Source organism: Elaeis guineensis, chromosome 11 (genome assembly GCF_000442705.2).
Source record: "Elaeis guineensis isolate ETL-2024a chromosome 11, EG11, whole genome shotgun sequence".
Classification (NCBI taxonomy): domain Eukaryota; kingdom Viridiplantae; phylum Streptophyta; class Magnoliopsida; order Arecales; family Arecaceae; genus Elaeis; species Elaeis guineensis.
Genome location: NC_026003.2, coordinates 112,600,209 through 112,616,382, shown reverse-complemented (window position 1 = coordinate 112,616,382; position 16,174 = coordinate 112,600,209). Strand labels below are relative to the sequence as shown.

The 16,174-nt window shown below is 39.3% G+C and overlaps 2 protein-coding genes across 2 annotated transcripts; both read right to left on the bottom strand.

Annotated features, from left to right (window-relative positions):
• Positions 1-507: 507 nt before the first annotated feature.
• On the bottom strand, positions 508-4,018 carry LOC105054132 (probable methyltransferase PMT15). Its single transcript, XM_010935572.4, has 6 exons — positions 3,124-4,018; positions 2,260-2,470; positions 1,865-2,162; positions 1,353-1,742; positions 1,188-1,265; positions 508-1,107 (listed from the first exon to the last, which is right to left on the bottom strand). The coding sequence occupies exons 1-6, from the start codon at positions 3,823-3,825 to the stop codon at positions 864-866; spliced, it is 1,923 nt and encodes a 640-aa protein (XP_010933874.1). The 5' UTR covers positions 3,826-4,018; the 3' UTR covers positions 508-863.
• A 7,178-nt stretch (positions 4,019-11,196) lies between these two features.
• LOC105054360 (probable (S)-N-methylcoclaurine 3'-hydroxylase isozyme 2) lies at positions 11,197-13,887 on the bottom strand. Its single transcript, XM_029267419.2, has 2 exons — positions 13,059-13,887; positions 11,197-11,999 (listed from the first exon to the last, which is right to left on the bottom strand). The coding sequence occupies exons 1-2, from the start codon at positions 13,314-13,316 to the stop codon at positions 11,397-11,399; spliced, it is 861 nt and encodes a 286-aa protein (XP_029123252.1). The 5' UTR covers positions 13,317-13,887; the 3' UTR covers positions 11,197-11,396.
• Between the last annotated feature and the right edge of the window lie 2,287 nt (positions 13,888-16,174).

Sequence of the window (16,174 nt, the reverse complement as noted above, 5' to 3'; positions counted from 1 at the left end):
CATCCTTTGAGACACCCATTTGCCTTATATAGAGAGGTCCATGAGGGAGTGAACATTAATTGCATGACTCAACTGAATCCTAATCAAAGGAACATGTATCACCACTAATGTATGAATCACCAAAACTTCTTGCAATAGCAAACTAACAGCCTCCAGAGATTGCAAAATAAAGCAATGTTAGAACTTCAATAGAGAAAAATAAAATATGTGCGTTTATGTGCATGAGAGTATAATAAATGGCTGTGAGAACACAACAGTTTGGTGTAATATCACCGTCCAGTGAAACCACTAGATCGGTCTTAAGAGGATAATAGTGGTTAAGGTCTTGAAATACTTATTAGAAGGATGGTTATAGTCTAGAGAATGCAGTGGTTAATCATTGAGTTTTTCTTTATCTCCTGACTTGGTGACTATGGTCATTCAGTGAGTTGTATATAGACTATTTTTGATAATGTAATTAGTTAATTAGTTAACATTGTTATTAAACTTCTGTGATCTGTAAGCAGCAGAGAACCCGATATGAACCAGATTAGAACAAATATAGAACAATTTGTTGGAAAATTAGCAACATTTGTCACTTTTGGTTGCCGAGTTGTTACAAAATCTGTGCAGTCAATATCACATATAATGGAGCCATCCAACAAAAACAAACAAATACAAATCATAATTCCTTCTTGGACCATAGCATCCCGAGTTGCTTGGCTCCAAGATTTTCTTCCACTATGCTCCCCTATTATATTTTCCACTTATCAGGACAAGAGAGAACAAGGCAGCACCAATAAATTATGAAAGAATGAATCACAGAAATTAAATGAAGCCAGACACGTATGATAGCTGAATCCCATGCTCTAAAGCTCCTTTTGCTATGCAGCTCCATTTCGTTGCTCTTGATATTGGTCTGTTAACGTCCAATAATCCTTGACTGCCAACATAATCTTCTCCCTTTTGAGAGGACCATCTTCATGGTCAGCAATCTGGCTTTTCCATCGCATTCCATCCGCAATGCTCTTGATCTTCACTAAAACATCAATGTCGTCTCTAATGATCACTGTACCCTCAGGCCTCAGGATTCTATCCATCTCCAACAAAATGTCTTCCATTTCGCATCTGTGATCATTCATTTCATCATCTTATATTGGATCCATACTTAGAGCTAAGGAGGGAGGAGAAAAAAATTTGCGCACTACCTGTCACTGTAAAGAGTAAACACCAAATCAGCATGAAGGAGGTCATAAGTCCTTGGGTATGTAGACATTGCTTCACACCTGCGTTGAAGGGAAATTAATGTGAGAAATCAAAAATTAGAGCTAGAAGTAGCAAGAGTTCCCAGATTTTCTGAAATGAGAATTCACCAATCTTGATAGGTTCCGATTAGGCCACGCTCATAGATAACACCAAGTGTGTTAACATTTGCCGCAGTAGGCACAGCGTTCATGACCCACACTGGCTCATCGATCATGGCAGCTGCGAATCCACCAAACCGAGCATTCATGTCAAGCAGGTTGCGGTATCTACCCTTCTGTCCTAGGTTGAACAGCTTCTTGTAGTACCCCACCCTCTTCTTCCACATCTCGGTATCTTGGAAGAACATATCACCAGTAACCCCACTGAGGCTTCCACTACTAATTCTTGGTGGCACTGCCATCAGTCTCTCTGGCCATTTCTTCAATTCCCCGCCAGCAATGTCTTGAATTGAATCCACCTCAGGCATGGAAGTAATGCAAGCCTCCATCTTTGTGTACCTACATTCGCAATTCAAAGAGGTTGCATTTTTTTTTTTTTTTTGTTTTTGAGTGAAGAATTCAAGGAGGTTTTTAGGAAGAGCATTGGATCAAAGAATGAAAGCTTTGAATGCAGGATATACCAAGCAGCATCAGGATTCTGATCTGTGCAGAACTGTGGAGACTGGATGATTTTGCGATTAGCTTTGCAGTGAATGTGGTTGGTGGGCTTCTGCCAGATTGCAATGTCTCGCTCCTCCTTTATCTTCTTCCAGCAGAGGCTCTTGGCTACGGCTTCGATAGCTGACTGCTCTGCACTTAGGTCCTCCTGTGTTCTCTGCCACCCTTTCCAGTGGCGCTTCCAGTTGATAGGAGGACCTGACAGGATCCAGTACCCACCCGGTCTCAGAATGCGGTCGATCTCAATCAAGTAGAGCCCATCTGTTTGAAGGAACTAAAACAAATTAATTATACAAGGAAGAAGAGTGGTATCATTAAGAGTGAAGCAAAGTGATGGAAGGATATATAGGAGAATTACCATATTGATGCCAAGGAATGAGGCAGCGAGAGCAGTGCGCCATGTCGAAGGCCCTCGATGGATAGGGGAGGCGGTTGGAGGCAAGGATGCCCATCATGGCCGGCGCACCTCGCTCGAGGGCGAATTGGACCTGCGCTTCATGGGAGTCCCTTGGGGCAAATGACATTGTTAAGATGTCTCTGGAAAGAAGGTAAGCTCCCCAGCTCGCCACCTGCATTCACCGTTGATTGAAAGAATTCAGTGATCTAGAAGAAGACCAACGGGCTACAGTTGTTCTCCAATGGGAGCCAACTGAGTTACCGACTTGACTTGGTGAAACCGCTTTTCTCATATTGACCGTTGACCTTGACCGAGTCATGGAGAATCCCGTGGACTGCCCAAAATTTCGAGCTTTTTTACAAAGGGAAAAAACTAACAGAACACAATTTTGTCCAATTTCTGACACTAATATAGAAAGATAATTCCAAATGTAGCGTGTTCTTATCAGACTTAATTATAAAACGCAAAACTACTTAACTTAATTACAGAAAAAACCGACGATTTAATCCAATTCCCTGATATTAAGTTACCAACGGGAAATCACAGATAGTTAAAAGTTACAAGAATCCTTGTGGTTTATTGTGCTTAATTATAAATATATTAATTGATTGCTAAATCAGGAATTCCAAGAGACAAACACATGCTTCCAAAAAATAAATCAAAAAATAAATTATGGAATCCTCAGCTAAGTTACGAACATCCCAAAATCTGATCTTTTGGCCGGAGCCGGCATAACCCGCCGGCGAATCGGCCGGTACACCGCCATAAAGACAATAAAATGGGAGAGAAGAGAAAAGAGCACGTGGAAAGGGAAGAAGAACCCACCCCACAACCGGTGTCGATGGCGGTCCGGACGGACCCATCGCGGAGGTTGATGAGCCGGTCGATTTCGTCGATGTAGGCGTCGGCACCGTTGGGGAACATGGTCCCGCCGCCGGGGAACCGGAACTTGTCTCCATCGACCCGGATCCAGTTCTGGACCGCCTTCTCCACCGTGAGCTCCTTATGCGGCACGTTCGCGAACCACGCCACCCCGCGGCTCTCCGGCCACGGGAACGGCTTCTGGTAGCCCGCCGGCGCCGGGATAAGGCACCGGAGCTCCTCCCCCTTCGCCGGGCAGTGCCGCTCCCGGTAGATCAGCCGGTCCCTGGGGAACTTGAGCGACCGGGCCACGTCCTCGCACGGCGTGTACTCCGAGTACTTTGCGTCGCACGCCGGGAAGTCCCGCCTCGCCGGGCCGTCGAAGGCGGACTCGTCGGCGGCGTGGTGTGCGGCAAAGTCGAGAGTAGTAACGGTGGTGGAGGAGGGGGAGTTACTGTTATCGTTGCAGGAGACGGTGGCCAGGATGGTGGAGGAGGCAGCGCGGGAGGTGCTGCTGCCACCACCGCCGCCGTGCTGCCAGATGCCAAGGAGGTAGGAGGCGGAGCAGAGGACGGCGATGGCGGCGATGGACAGGAAATTGATCCGCTTCCAGTAAGGCTTGTAGAGCTTCCATACGCTGGAATATGGTGTGGAAGCGCCGGCCATGACGTTGGAACCGTATCTTGGAGTTTTAGAAGCAGAGTGGAAGAGGGAAGAGGAGACGAGCGAAAGGCCGGGACATGGATAACATATACGGGAAGGAAAGCCTCGTACAGGTACGCGCCGCACGTTGGTCAGGCTCTCCCATTGGCTTACAGAGCCAGCCTCAGAAACATCCTTTTTACGGTAGTATTTTGCAGGCTCTGTTTGAGTTGGAAGACCGCAAAATTGGAGTTATCTTGATATTATTATTATATATATTATGTGCTAAAGAAATATATAAGAGAGGTGGGTTTGGATGTATCTGGGGAAGGCGGATTAGAAGACCTAGGATTAATATACTAAGGTGTGGTCTTGTCCATTGGGCATATATTTCAGTGGGCTTCAGTGGTGGTGTAATGGTTATGCTTCCTTGGTTCTTCTTTAAAGTTTTGTGACGTAAAGATTGGATGTGTGAGAAGATGTGATCAATGCGATGCCGCTGGCACTGGCGGCCGTTGTTGGCGGGCAGAGATGCCATCCTGCATGGCGCGGCTTCGGCTCGGTAGCCGAGTACGGGTTGGCAGTGGGACGGTTAGGGACACGCAAGGATGCGTGGGATTGCGGTTGGATCCTCCGCGCCAAACAACGATTCACGTTCCTTTGAGCCCATCCACCGATGGATCACCCACGGGACAGAACTTAAAGCGATACAAACTCCATCAGTCATCCGCCTGCACCGGTCTCAAAGCGAGCACCAGATGATCAAACGGTGGATTCGCGCGAAAGACACTACGATCCGGATGCACGGTGGCTTGCGAGCTGGTCCAACAGGAATCCGATCTTGCCCGCTTTACCACGTTTTCTTTTCATGTGCAGACAATAGAGATTTAAAAAAAGGAAGGTTCGATTTTGCACTGCCAGTGTTCATCAAAAGCGGGGGGGGGGATGATTTGCGTATACCTAGACTCGTACTTTGCACACAAAAAATATGTGTTTGATACGATAACAAGAAGCATTTAATAGAAGGTTATAACACCAGTAGTTTAAAGAAAATAACTTGGTAATAGTGTGCCTTTTTTCTCTCAAGAATACCTAAAGCAAGGATTTCATCTTGTCCAATTCTGTAAGATCTTAGGTGTTTCTATCGGCCCCTCGGTGTTACAATGTACAGAAAATCTCGGCCTTCATTAGCTCAGTTGATACAAAGCAATAAATCCTAAAGCATTGATAAATACAGTATTTTTAATCATTCATTTGATTTTTTTCAATAGATAATTTTTAACTTAAAGTTTCAAAATGAATGGCATAAAATAATTATAAATTTTAGATTTATTATATAGACTAAGTTTTTGATATTTTGACCCTAACATATTCAGGGCCGGCTGAAGGATAAGGCCACCAAAACTTTTGCTTTAGGCTCCCGCTAGAGGAATGTCCACCAAAGGCCACCGAAGATTTGTCGGAGGAATGTCCAGTAGCTGCCGCCATTCGATCGTCTGAAGATCTTGCGAAGAAGGCGAGAAGAGCATCATCAGAGATGGTGAGCAGCGAGATGGGAGTGGTTCTTGATGACTGGTGAGGATGCGAAAAGCGTCGGCAGTGGAGAAGAGCCGGTGCCTGGTGGGGCTGCGAGTGAAAAGCATGGTAGCGAGGATGCTGTCGGCTTCAGATTCGATGGTGAAATCTAAGAAGTCGGTAATTCGGACGGACGGTAGGGTCGTCGGAGGGCTTGTAGAGGGAGGCCTCGAAGCTGGCGAGGGCAACACTGGTGAGGAGGCCGTCGGAGGCGCAGGCGATAGAGAGGATGCAGACCTATCCGATGATAGTGAAGGCCTTGAGGGATGATAGGACAATGCGCGATGGCGGCAGCGAAGGCCTTGAGGGGCGACGGGACATCTCTGACCGTCCGACGGGGTTCAGGCTTCCAGCCCAGCAGCAAGGAAGGGGCGAAGGGTTGAGTCTCTAGGCCCCATATTTTTTTTTGAGCAACATGCGATGGGAAAATAAAAAAACTCATGATTTTTTTGGGACTTTTTGAGAGACCGAGACGCCGCCTGCCTTCCTTAATTCTCTCATTTTTTTTGTTGAGTATCAATTTTCAATTAATCAATGCTTTAACAATTATATTTTTTCCTATAAATTCAACTCTTTATTTTAATTTATAATATTTATTTCTCAATTCTCTATTTTTTATTTTCTTTGCTCTTCTCTTTATAATATTTAATTTTTGTACTTCTGCACAAGGTAATTAGTTTCGATTGATTATTCATCTTATTTGCAATCAGCATTCAACAATCAGATAGTATTATTCTAATCTTTACAAATTTTTTTATTTAATTTAAAATTTATTGTTCTAACCTTTGCATTCAATAACCAGATTTTTTTATTGTTCTAACTTTTGCATCTCATTTGCAATTTTTTTTTAAATTTGAAATCTTACTTAAGATCAACCCTTAAAAAAGATTAAATAAATTTATTATATTATCAATTGAAAAAGAAATGTTAGAAAAACTTGATTATAAAAATTTAATTAGAAATTTTACATCTCAAAAAGTTAAAAAAATAAAATTTTAATAAAAAAATTATATAAATTTTAATAGAAAAAAAATCTCATTTTAGTATTTAACTTTAAGCCTCCATATGTGTTAAGCCGTCTCTAAACATATTATCTCATATTTTAAACAAATCTTAGATGTTTTCAAATTTTCTAACCTTTTATCTCAATCAAGATAAACTAAGATCTTGATTGATCTAGACCTTAGATAGCTAGGTTTTTAGCATTTAGAAATTTGATATAAAAGGATCTATTTATTAGAATAAGGATGTCAACATTACAAAATATTGAAAATAACAAAACTTGCTTTAATTCCCTCCAAAAAAAAAAAAGCTTGCTTTAACAATATCACTACTATTTTTAGAAAAAAAAGCAATAAAAATACTATGCCATTTCAAACTCGATCAAGCTACTGCAAAACATGGTGCTACTATTTGGCCATATCAACCAATTATCTATTCATTACTGGAATATGATGTTATATTTTCCTTTGAACATTGAATGTAGTTAAATTTCTACCACTTGATCCATATAGCACATTATACCAACAAAAGCCTTACTAGGTATGTAATCAACCAAAAGAAAAAGCTTGACTAGATAAATTATTATTATTATTTTTTGATATAAAAAAAATTTATTTATGATATAGAGAAGACTACGATAAAACAAACCAAATTGCTATATATATAAAATAGTATTTTTGATAAAAATATAAACCTGCAAAAGAATAGAAGAAAGCATACACAATAGTTAAATGGCAAAAGTAAGTAGGAGAAGAAGGGTGAGTATAGACAGATACAAAAGTGAAGATATATTGATTGTTCAATGGTTGCAAGTTCTCTTTGTGTGTGTTTATTTCTCTTCTCCCTCTTTCTTTCTTTCTTTCTTTCTTTCTTTCTTTTTTTTTTTTTTTTTTTTTTTAATATAGTTTTTGATTGAAATGAGGGAAGTAAGGTACTTGGGCCCATCGGATATATTTCAGGGGTGGTTGCACGTGCTCATCTTGTGGTCGCGCAGTTCCTGTTAGAAATGGTAACGGGGGGGCCTATGGAGGTCCAAAACAAGCCTATTTACTCTGACTCTCCTTGCCGAGTCTTGGGCAACGGCCGAGTTACAGGAATATCACAGCAATCTTGAAACGAGGTGAGCCCATCGCCTATTACTACTGGATGCACCGGCCTCGTCGTGATGGCGGATTTTGTGGATCTCCAGCTTTGATACATATACTGGGAAGTTAATTTTGCAGAGGCCAAAGAAACGATTGCAAATCATGCTAGAAGACGTTGCAAGAACCGAGTTCTGGGTATCATGTAAAGGACGATCTTATGTCTGGCCTTTTTTTTTTTTTGAGTTTCGTGCACATGATATGGTTGCCGCTTGACTAGCCGTTCTTAATCTTAATATATAATAAAAAAAAAAAACTAAAGCTTAATATATATCATGAAGAAAGCTAAAGCTCAATCAAATATATTGATAAGGACTCAAAAAATTAGGAAGACCCATGAAAAATAGGGATGAAAACAAATTGAGCTGCTCGTGGACTATTTGACTTGACTACTATAAAACTTGAGTAATTTAAATAACTTTTAAATTAAATTTAAATAGTAAGATATTCAGTTCGAAAGTTTACAAATATATTCGATTTTATGCATATTCATATTAGTAGGCTAAAGCTGGAATTCAAGTTTAAACTTGAACTCCGATGTAGTTTGAGTTGATATTTGAATCAAGTCAAATCAATTTTGAGTATTACCTTTTTTTCATTGAGTCGAACTCAATCTTGAAATATTAAAACTCAATCGATCTTAAATCAAATTTTGAACTCCAGTATTTTGAATTGAGTTGAGTTTCAGCATCTAGCTACTCAACTCGATTGCACACTTAGTGGGAAGCTGAGGAAAAAAGTATGATCAATGAAAAAATAGAGAAATACTTTATATTTAGTTGGAGTTTTCAAAAAAAAGAGGCGGAAAAGTAGTCTTCATATATAAATAAGATTTCTATATTTCAAAGAAAAATACATATGAGATATGAAAAAATCTAATTTTCGTAGAATTAGATATTTTTTTTCCAAAAATATCCTTATACTTTTAAATATAATGGGATAAGTCTTTCTGTAATAATTAGAGATGGCAGTCGAATAGATTTTTTGAATACTCAATCTATTCTGAATCTTAATAAGAACCATTTAGTAATATCCTATAGGATTTGAAAAGGATTTGCGATTTAAACTTAAAATTCATTTGGGATTGGGATGGATTTGGTGTTCGACCTCAAGATACCCACCTTCCGAATCTAATTATATATATATTTTATAATATTTTATAAAAATATATACATAATAAGAGGGTAAGAGGATCCGAACACCATATTTTTAAAAAGCTTAACTACTAATTATTCGGATTGATTGGGTGGATCCAGGTATTCAAATAATCTGACCTAAATAAAAGTTCATCGGAAAGATTTGGATATCTGATGTGTTTATCTCTTTTTAATGAAATTAATTTAAAATTTTTAGATAATTTTATAATCAGATTTGGGATGGGGTCAAATGATAAGATTTTAAATTGGTTGAGATATGGATATGATAAATATTGCCGATATCTTATCCATTACTATTCCTATTTGTATTAAAGGTATAAGACATTATATATATATATATATATATATATATTTAAATTGGTTGAGATACGGATATGATAAATATTGCCGATATCTTATCCATTACTATTCCTATTTGTATTAAAGATATAAGACATTATATATATATATATATATATATATATATATATATATATATATATATATATATATATTAAAAATAAATATTTAATCAAATATAAGATAATTTTTGATAGAATTCTAGACGGTAATAGGAGGGCTAATGCCACCGTGGTCGGGATCACGAGAGGCATCTGCTTAGCTTAAGCAGCAAGCAACCAGCTAGCTTTAGCTTTAGATTTTAGCATATTCCCTGATCCCACCACCCGCCAATGGTAGAATAGCTGAGGGTAGAGTCATGCAACTAACCCCTGCTTTTGCTTTAACAGTAAAAGAAAATGTGTTCTAACAGAACTCAAACTGTATGCTTGGCTAAGACCCCTGTCACTTCGGCAAACGGCTGTGCTGAGAACGAAATTTGGATCGCAAGAGCATTGGAAAGTCATGGTAATTCTTTCCTGGTGGAACTTCTAGGCCGAAGTAATTGAAATGGTATTAAGGGATCAGAAAACAGAGAACAACAGCAAGGTATAAACTCAAACCCCCAGGATGATGAGGTTTCTTTCTCCAGTTAAGTTCTAAGCTGCTCCAAAAGAGCCCTACACTTTTTCTTTTTTTTTAGATGAAATAATCCCCTTATTGGGGTATGTTCCCATCACTTAGCTGACTATCCTGACTTCTCAGGGCCGATTAAGAAAACTGCACCGACTAACTAATAATCAATCCGACTTGAATATACAAAGTTCCCCCAGCTGCATGAACGTCGGGCGCCTTCACTGATATCCAGCCGACTGAAGGATGATCGTCCCGATCGGTACCATCCCGACTAAAATTAATATGCCTCCCACGACTGCTCGGCTTGTAACCGACTTACTGGTTGGTTAACAGCTGACTACGCCAGTCGAAGATAAGGCAGCTCGATAATTTCATCCTGCTAATCCGGACAAAATGGACCTCTACCAACTGTCTAAGCACCGAACATGGCTATTGTACGACTCTGACAGACCACATCAAGATCATGTCACTCAGACACCATGTCCTGATCGGCTAGCTGTGCACTGTAATGGGATACTACGATCTTATTAAATGTGCTCTCAGGATCATTTATCAGGCCCCATGCCCGGTAGCATCTGCCGTCACGAGCGCGCTGAATAAAAGGCATGCTAGCCATCGATATTTAAAGACACCCATGCGACGCCATACGACAGGACATGGTCGATATGATCGTCTGTCCTCTCATTATTCATTTTGCTCTCTCTATAAATAGAGATAAGCAGGGATGTAGATGCACAATCTCAAAATTCAAAGACTCTGTCATTTTTTTCTCTTAAGCCATTTACTGACTTCAGCATCGGAGGGTCTTCGCCGAAGCCACCTCCAGCGGGACTTATTTTGTAGACCTTTCTTCTTTGACGACGAGTGGAACCCAGCACCATCTCACTCTAAACTCGATCTATCATCGCCTTTCGTCTTGACCTGAATTGCGTGCGCCTTTTTCGATGACAATACCTCATTTATCGGCGATTCCGCCGTTAGTTTCGAAGTGCAACTCCTAATCGACTTCTAACTGACTACCGACTATCCATCGGAGTAAGGTTGCAACACCCCCTCTCTTTCTCTCTCTTTCTCTATCTTCTCTCCAAGCTGTATCAGCCCTCTTAAGTGGAGAAATCAGTAGGACATCAGCTTCAGCCCCAATCCAACGGCTCACAATCATAGTGGATAAGTGATTTGAAAGGGAAAAATAGTTTTTGTTTTAGCAAACCAGCATGGCCTACTGGCCCAGAAACAAGCCCAATTACAACAAAAATAGCTTCTTCACGCCACGCTAATAAAGTATAAACTTGATATTAGGTCTTGGCGAGAAGGGTAATGGATCTTACAATGTTTCCCATCTCTTCCAATGACCCAAACATTCACAGTATATCACAGCCTTATGGAATTTTCTAGCCTATCACAACACGTTTCCGGTTCGTGATAAAGTAGAAGGAGATTTCTTTCAAAAGAGAAAGGGCATTTGAAACCGGTACCATCTAAAAGACAATCCCGTGCTAGAGAGGATGAGGAAAATCCCGCTGAAGAAAACATCATCATGAAGTTATTATTCAAGAATGATAAATGAAAGTTTTGGTACCCTTCTCTAATGCTTTCTATACTTATTTGCATCACGTACCAAGAGAACTTTAGGACACTTTACTATCCAATCAACCATAAGCTTCTATAATTTACTGCAAGTGAAGCATGAAATAGTACGGTTCTAGAATAGTTATCTCACTGCTGATAGAGGAGCATAGATACCCTGCAGTGGCTAGTGCATGCATCAATTCCTTGCTCTTGGAACAAGGAGGAGAGGATGACGCTTGTGCAAGGTCAGCCCAAACTTCTCGTCCATGTCCAAGTGACCAGAGTCCATCCCATGGGGCATCGACCACTCAAAGCTGTGTATGAGCGAAGCCAAAATTAGGGGAACAATTTGGTTAACCAGTGGCACTCCTGGACAGCTCCTTCTCCCCTCACCAAATGGTATGAACTTGAAATCATTTCCTTTGTATCCCATCGAAGAGTCGATAAATCGCTGCGGCGAGAATGTCAATGGATCCTCCCATGTCTCTGGATCTCTTCCGATGGCCCAGACATTCACCAGCACGTGGCAACCTTTTGGAATGGTGCAGTCCATCGTTTCACACGTTTGCAGAGCTTCATGAACGAGAAGAGGAACAGCAGGGTGCAACCTTTGAGTCTCTTTTATGCATGCATGAAGATAGTGAAGATGAGGTAGATGGGACTCCCTCACTATGTCTTCTCCAATCTCCCTTTCGAGTTCAGAGCGAAGGTTTTCCAGGATCGGTTTGTTCTTGATCAACTCTGCCATGACCCACTCAATTGTTGTAGTGGCAGTGTCAGTGCCTGCAACGAAGATATCCTTGAAAGAAAAAAGAGTCAGCAGTCCATAATGATGCAGTCCTTGCAATGAAACAGATGAAATAAATCTTACATCTCCAAGATTTAGGTTTCATTTGGCCATTTAGCTCATGTTCGATGAAGCTAAAAAGAGAGGGACATCACTGAGCAGAATTTAAGAAAAAAAATCTAATGGTTTAGATCAGATACTTGCTGCTATCGTAGTGCAGAATAGCTATCAGAGCAATGCTCGGTTAATCAGAAGGAACACGAATGCTGGAGTTATGGTTACATAACAAATTTATGCATCAGTTTTTAGTTTTTAGAAACATTATAGACATTGTTGCTCCAATCACACGTTGATCACACCTTCATCTAGCTAGAGCTGATCATGGCTAGATTTGGGCATAGAAAATATCAAATTTTAAATAAATAAGGCTCTGTTTAAAAATGAATATAATTTAGGCCTAAGACTAGGCCTATGACCAACTCTGTTTGTACCCAATGAATAAGATAGTCTTCGTAAGAAGTGAAAGTGGTATGGATATTATCCATCCAGATCTGTTTTCGGATCTGAATCAATCTCAAGATAGATAGAAATTTGAGGATCTAACTAACATCCGTATCCATATCCATATCTGTTAAAGAAAAATAAATATGGATAGACTACCATGATCGATATCCGAATATCCGAATTTACATATAAGCTTATATGATTTTATATGATATTTATTAATTTTTTTTAAATATACAACAATATAAGCATGTTTTTAACCTAATTTATTATTTATTTAGTAATATATTTGACTTTATAGTCATAGAGTCTAATTATCTATGTTATATCCGTCATTATATCCATACTTTCAATATTCGAATTATATCCATATCTGTTTAAAATAAATATGGATATGAATTTTTGCATTCGAATAATATTTATATCCATATTTATATTCATCAGATAAAATAAATATAGATATGGATATGTTGGTATCGGATCCAGTACTCTTCTTCTATATTAAAAAAGAAAAAGAAAATCTGAAATCGAACTTCTTATGGGATGGTGAGAGATCCGGAGACATACCAGAAGCAACGCATTGACCTGTGGATCACTGAACTCAGCACTAAGCAATACACTGAGAAAATCATGTGGAGACTTTGCCCCAATAGATTCACCCTTGCTCTCCCTCCGCTCATTGATCATCCCCTCCCAAATATGGAACAACTTTTTGATCAATCTTCTTCGTGGGCTCAATCTATCGACGATGGCCAGCATGGGGAAAAAGCTAGATAGCTGGGCAATCCCCGTCAGGTCCACAGCCCTGCATAGCAGATGGTCCATCTCATTTCTACCCACCTCACTTGAGAACACCAAACGAACAATAGAGTTCGGTGCACCACATCCCTTGGCCTCACCACCTCTCCTTGCCTCTCTTTGAGGGAGTCGGCCATCTTGGTCACCTTCAGCTCCCTTACGTGGGCCTGGGCCTCCACAAGCTTGGGTGCGAGGACCTCCAGCTGGAGGATTCGGCGAGCATTCTTCCAGTACACGCCAGGCTCAGGCGACCACACCATGGAGTACTCGGTGAATCCTTTGGTGTGCATGGCGGGGGGGGATGAAGCGGCCGGAGAGGTTGCGGTCGTGGATTTTGAGGACTTCCTTTGCCGAGGCGGGGGTGGAGGCCACGACCATCGGCATGGAGCCCACCTTCAAGGAGATGAGTGGGCCAAGGGCTCGGGCCATCTCGGCGAGCTTGGCATGGGGGTTGACACCTAGTTGGAAGAGGTTGCCAAAGATAGGCCAGGAGCTGGGGCCCGGTGGAAGGCCCTTCAGTGTTGATGGTTTGAAGAGGATGAAGAGGAGTGAGGCAAGGAGAGGGATGAGAGAGAAAAGAATGGTGATCTCCATCATTGTGAGCTGCTCTTGGGTCAGGCCCTTAGCTATGTGCCTCAATGTTACATTAATTTATAAACCATTGTAGCTAAGTTCACATTATTATCTTTGGCGTGATACAAGAATTGATGGTCTTCGGCGGCATGATTATTCAACCCGTCCTGCGTTCACATATGTGGAATGAGTACGGGGAGGAGACCAATGGAATCCGGACATGGTCCACCAAGCGCATGCATTTCAACTTCACGTGCATTGTTGTTAACTCTGGACCATATACCACAAAATTGAAGAATGATTTTATGATCACAAAGAACAGACCATTCATTAAAGAGGTTTAGATCTTTAGCTGTAATTTTTGCAACAATGGAATGCTTGCTTAGAAAATTTCTAGAGTTAATTTGTTTCTCTCCAACACAACCAAACCGGCAAATAATGGCAGCAACTAGCATGAGGATCATATGTTGATCAGTTGACTTGTGGAAGTTTTTGAGTCTCCAGTCTAAAAATAAGTTTTTGAATTTGGATCAAGCATGAAGCACATGAAGAGAAGTGAAGACAAAATTCCAAATAGATGGAAAAAAATGTATTTTGAAAAAAAAGGTGATCCACTATTTCTGACGTTGTTTACAAAGGATACAACCTCCCAAGTTTTTTTTTTTAGTTTTTTCCAAGGGTTTCTCTGGTGCTCAATTTTTCTTCTAGCTTGCAAAGCTGTAGAAAATATTTAATTTTGAGTAGCACACCAAATCTTTATTTGATATGATAAATAAAAGAGGAAAGATAGATGAGGTAGAAGATAGATGGATTTTCTATTCATCCTTTCGTATATTTGGTGAAATATAGAGGGATAGATATAAATAATTTTCTCTTTTGTTTGATATAGAAGAAATGAAAATGATGATGGATAATATTTATATAATATTTTTAGTAAATTATATTTGATTTAAAAAAATATAATTATTATTAATTTGTAATAATTATTTATACTAAAAAAGTAGGACAACATACGAAATTATAATCTTAATTTATAATTTATAGTTACATAAATAAATTAACTTTAATTTAAATAAATAAATAAATAAATAAATTAGTAATATATTAATTAATTTATTTATGTATATTAATGATATGAATAAATAATTAATTTATAATTTAATTTAAATAGTTATTTCTTCATATAAATAATTAACTAAAAATAGGGAATATAAATAGAAAAATAATAGTAGTGCTAGTTTTTGTCAAAAATTAATGAAAAATAATTTTGTCAATATAGAAATATATATCTTACATGCTCCATCTACCCTTCTTTAGGAGGATGCAAATTGGTAGTCAGAATAGATCGATAATCTCTTCTTTTCATCTAACTTTCTTAAAATTATTTAAATCAAATAATGGACGGAGGTTATTCATTATTCTTCTCATAACCCTAATCAAATATAGGATAACTTTCCATAAAATACCAGCAAAGTTGTATTTCATTTTTTGATATCCGAAAAATGATACAAAAAATATGTTGAGAATGTACCTTTATTAGAATGTTATTTTAACCAAAGAAAAGATATGTTCCCACGAAAAGCCAGCAAATCTGCATTTTATTTTTCTGACATTGAAAAAAAATGATATAAAGAATATATTGGGAATGCAGCTTAATTTGTTAGTGAGTCCTTTCTCCTCTTTGATATTTGCCAGTATGAGTCATGCACTTGGACCCGACCTTGAAAAAAAGGGTAAGTTTCTACAAAAAAAAAAAAAAAAAAAAGATAAGTTTCCATAAAATGCCAGCAATTAAAGCTGCATGTTATTTCTCAAGATGTTAAAAAAATGGCATAAAGAAGATATTGAGAATGTACCTTTGTTAGCATGTCTTTTTCTCCGCTTTGTTGATTGTCATGTGTGAGTCACATGCTTTGATGTATTTATCAATGTGGGGTTTGGGTAGGATTTTTTTTTTTTTTTTTTTTGGTATACAAGGGGCCTAGGCCCTAAACTACTAATGTCTTGTAGAGAAATTCTCTGTGCACCATGCACGGTGTAGAATTTCTACATTGCGCACGATGATTGGCCTACGCAACCCCTCCCCACGCCCCCCCAATGCATTTAATGTGCCTTGGAGGGGGGGTGTTGTATGGGCGAAACACCACGTGTGGTGTAGAAATTCTACACTGTGCGTGGTGCACAAAGAATTTTCCATATCTTGTATAGTGTACACCTAGCATATCAGCCAACAAAATGAGGCCCAAAGTTGGGAGAATGGGACTGGTAGCATGGATTAGAAGAGTTTGGTGTCTTGCTTGACCAGCAACCCA

What these genes read in the sequence shown, in the direction of transcription:
- LOC105054132 (XM_010935572.4), bottom strand. Translation starts at nt 3,825, where the DNA reads ATGGCCGGCGCTTCCACACCATATTCCAGCGTATGGAAGCTCTACAAG. An exon ending in CATTCCTTGGCATCAATATG is followed by an intron (nt 2,163 to 2,259) that starts GTAATTCTCCTA and finishes TCCTTCAAACAG; the next exon opens with ATGGGCTCTACTTGATTGAG. An exon ending in TTTACTCTTTACAGTGACAG is followed by an intron (nt 1,108 to 1,187) that starts GTAGTGCGCAAA and finishes GAATGATCACAG; the next exon opens with ATGCGAAATGGAAGACATTT.
- LOC105054360 (XM_029267419.2), bottom strand. Translation starts at nt 13,316, where the DNA reads ATGGACCATCTGCTATGCAGGGCTGTGGACCTGACGGGGATTGCCCAG. An exon ending in AGGTCAATGCGTTGCTTCTG is followed by an intron (nt 12,000 to 13,058) that starts GTATGTCTCCGG and finishes TTTTCTTTCAAG; the next exon opens with GATATCTTCGTTGCAGGCAC.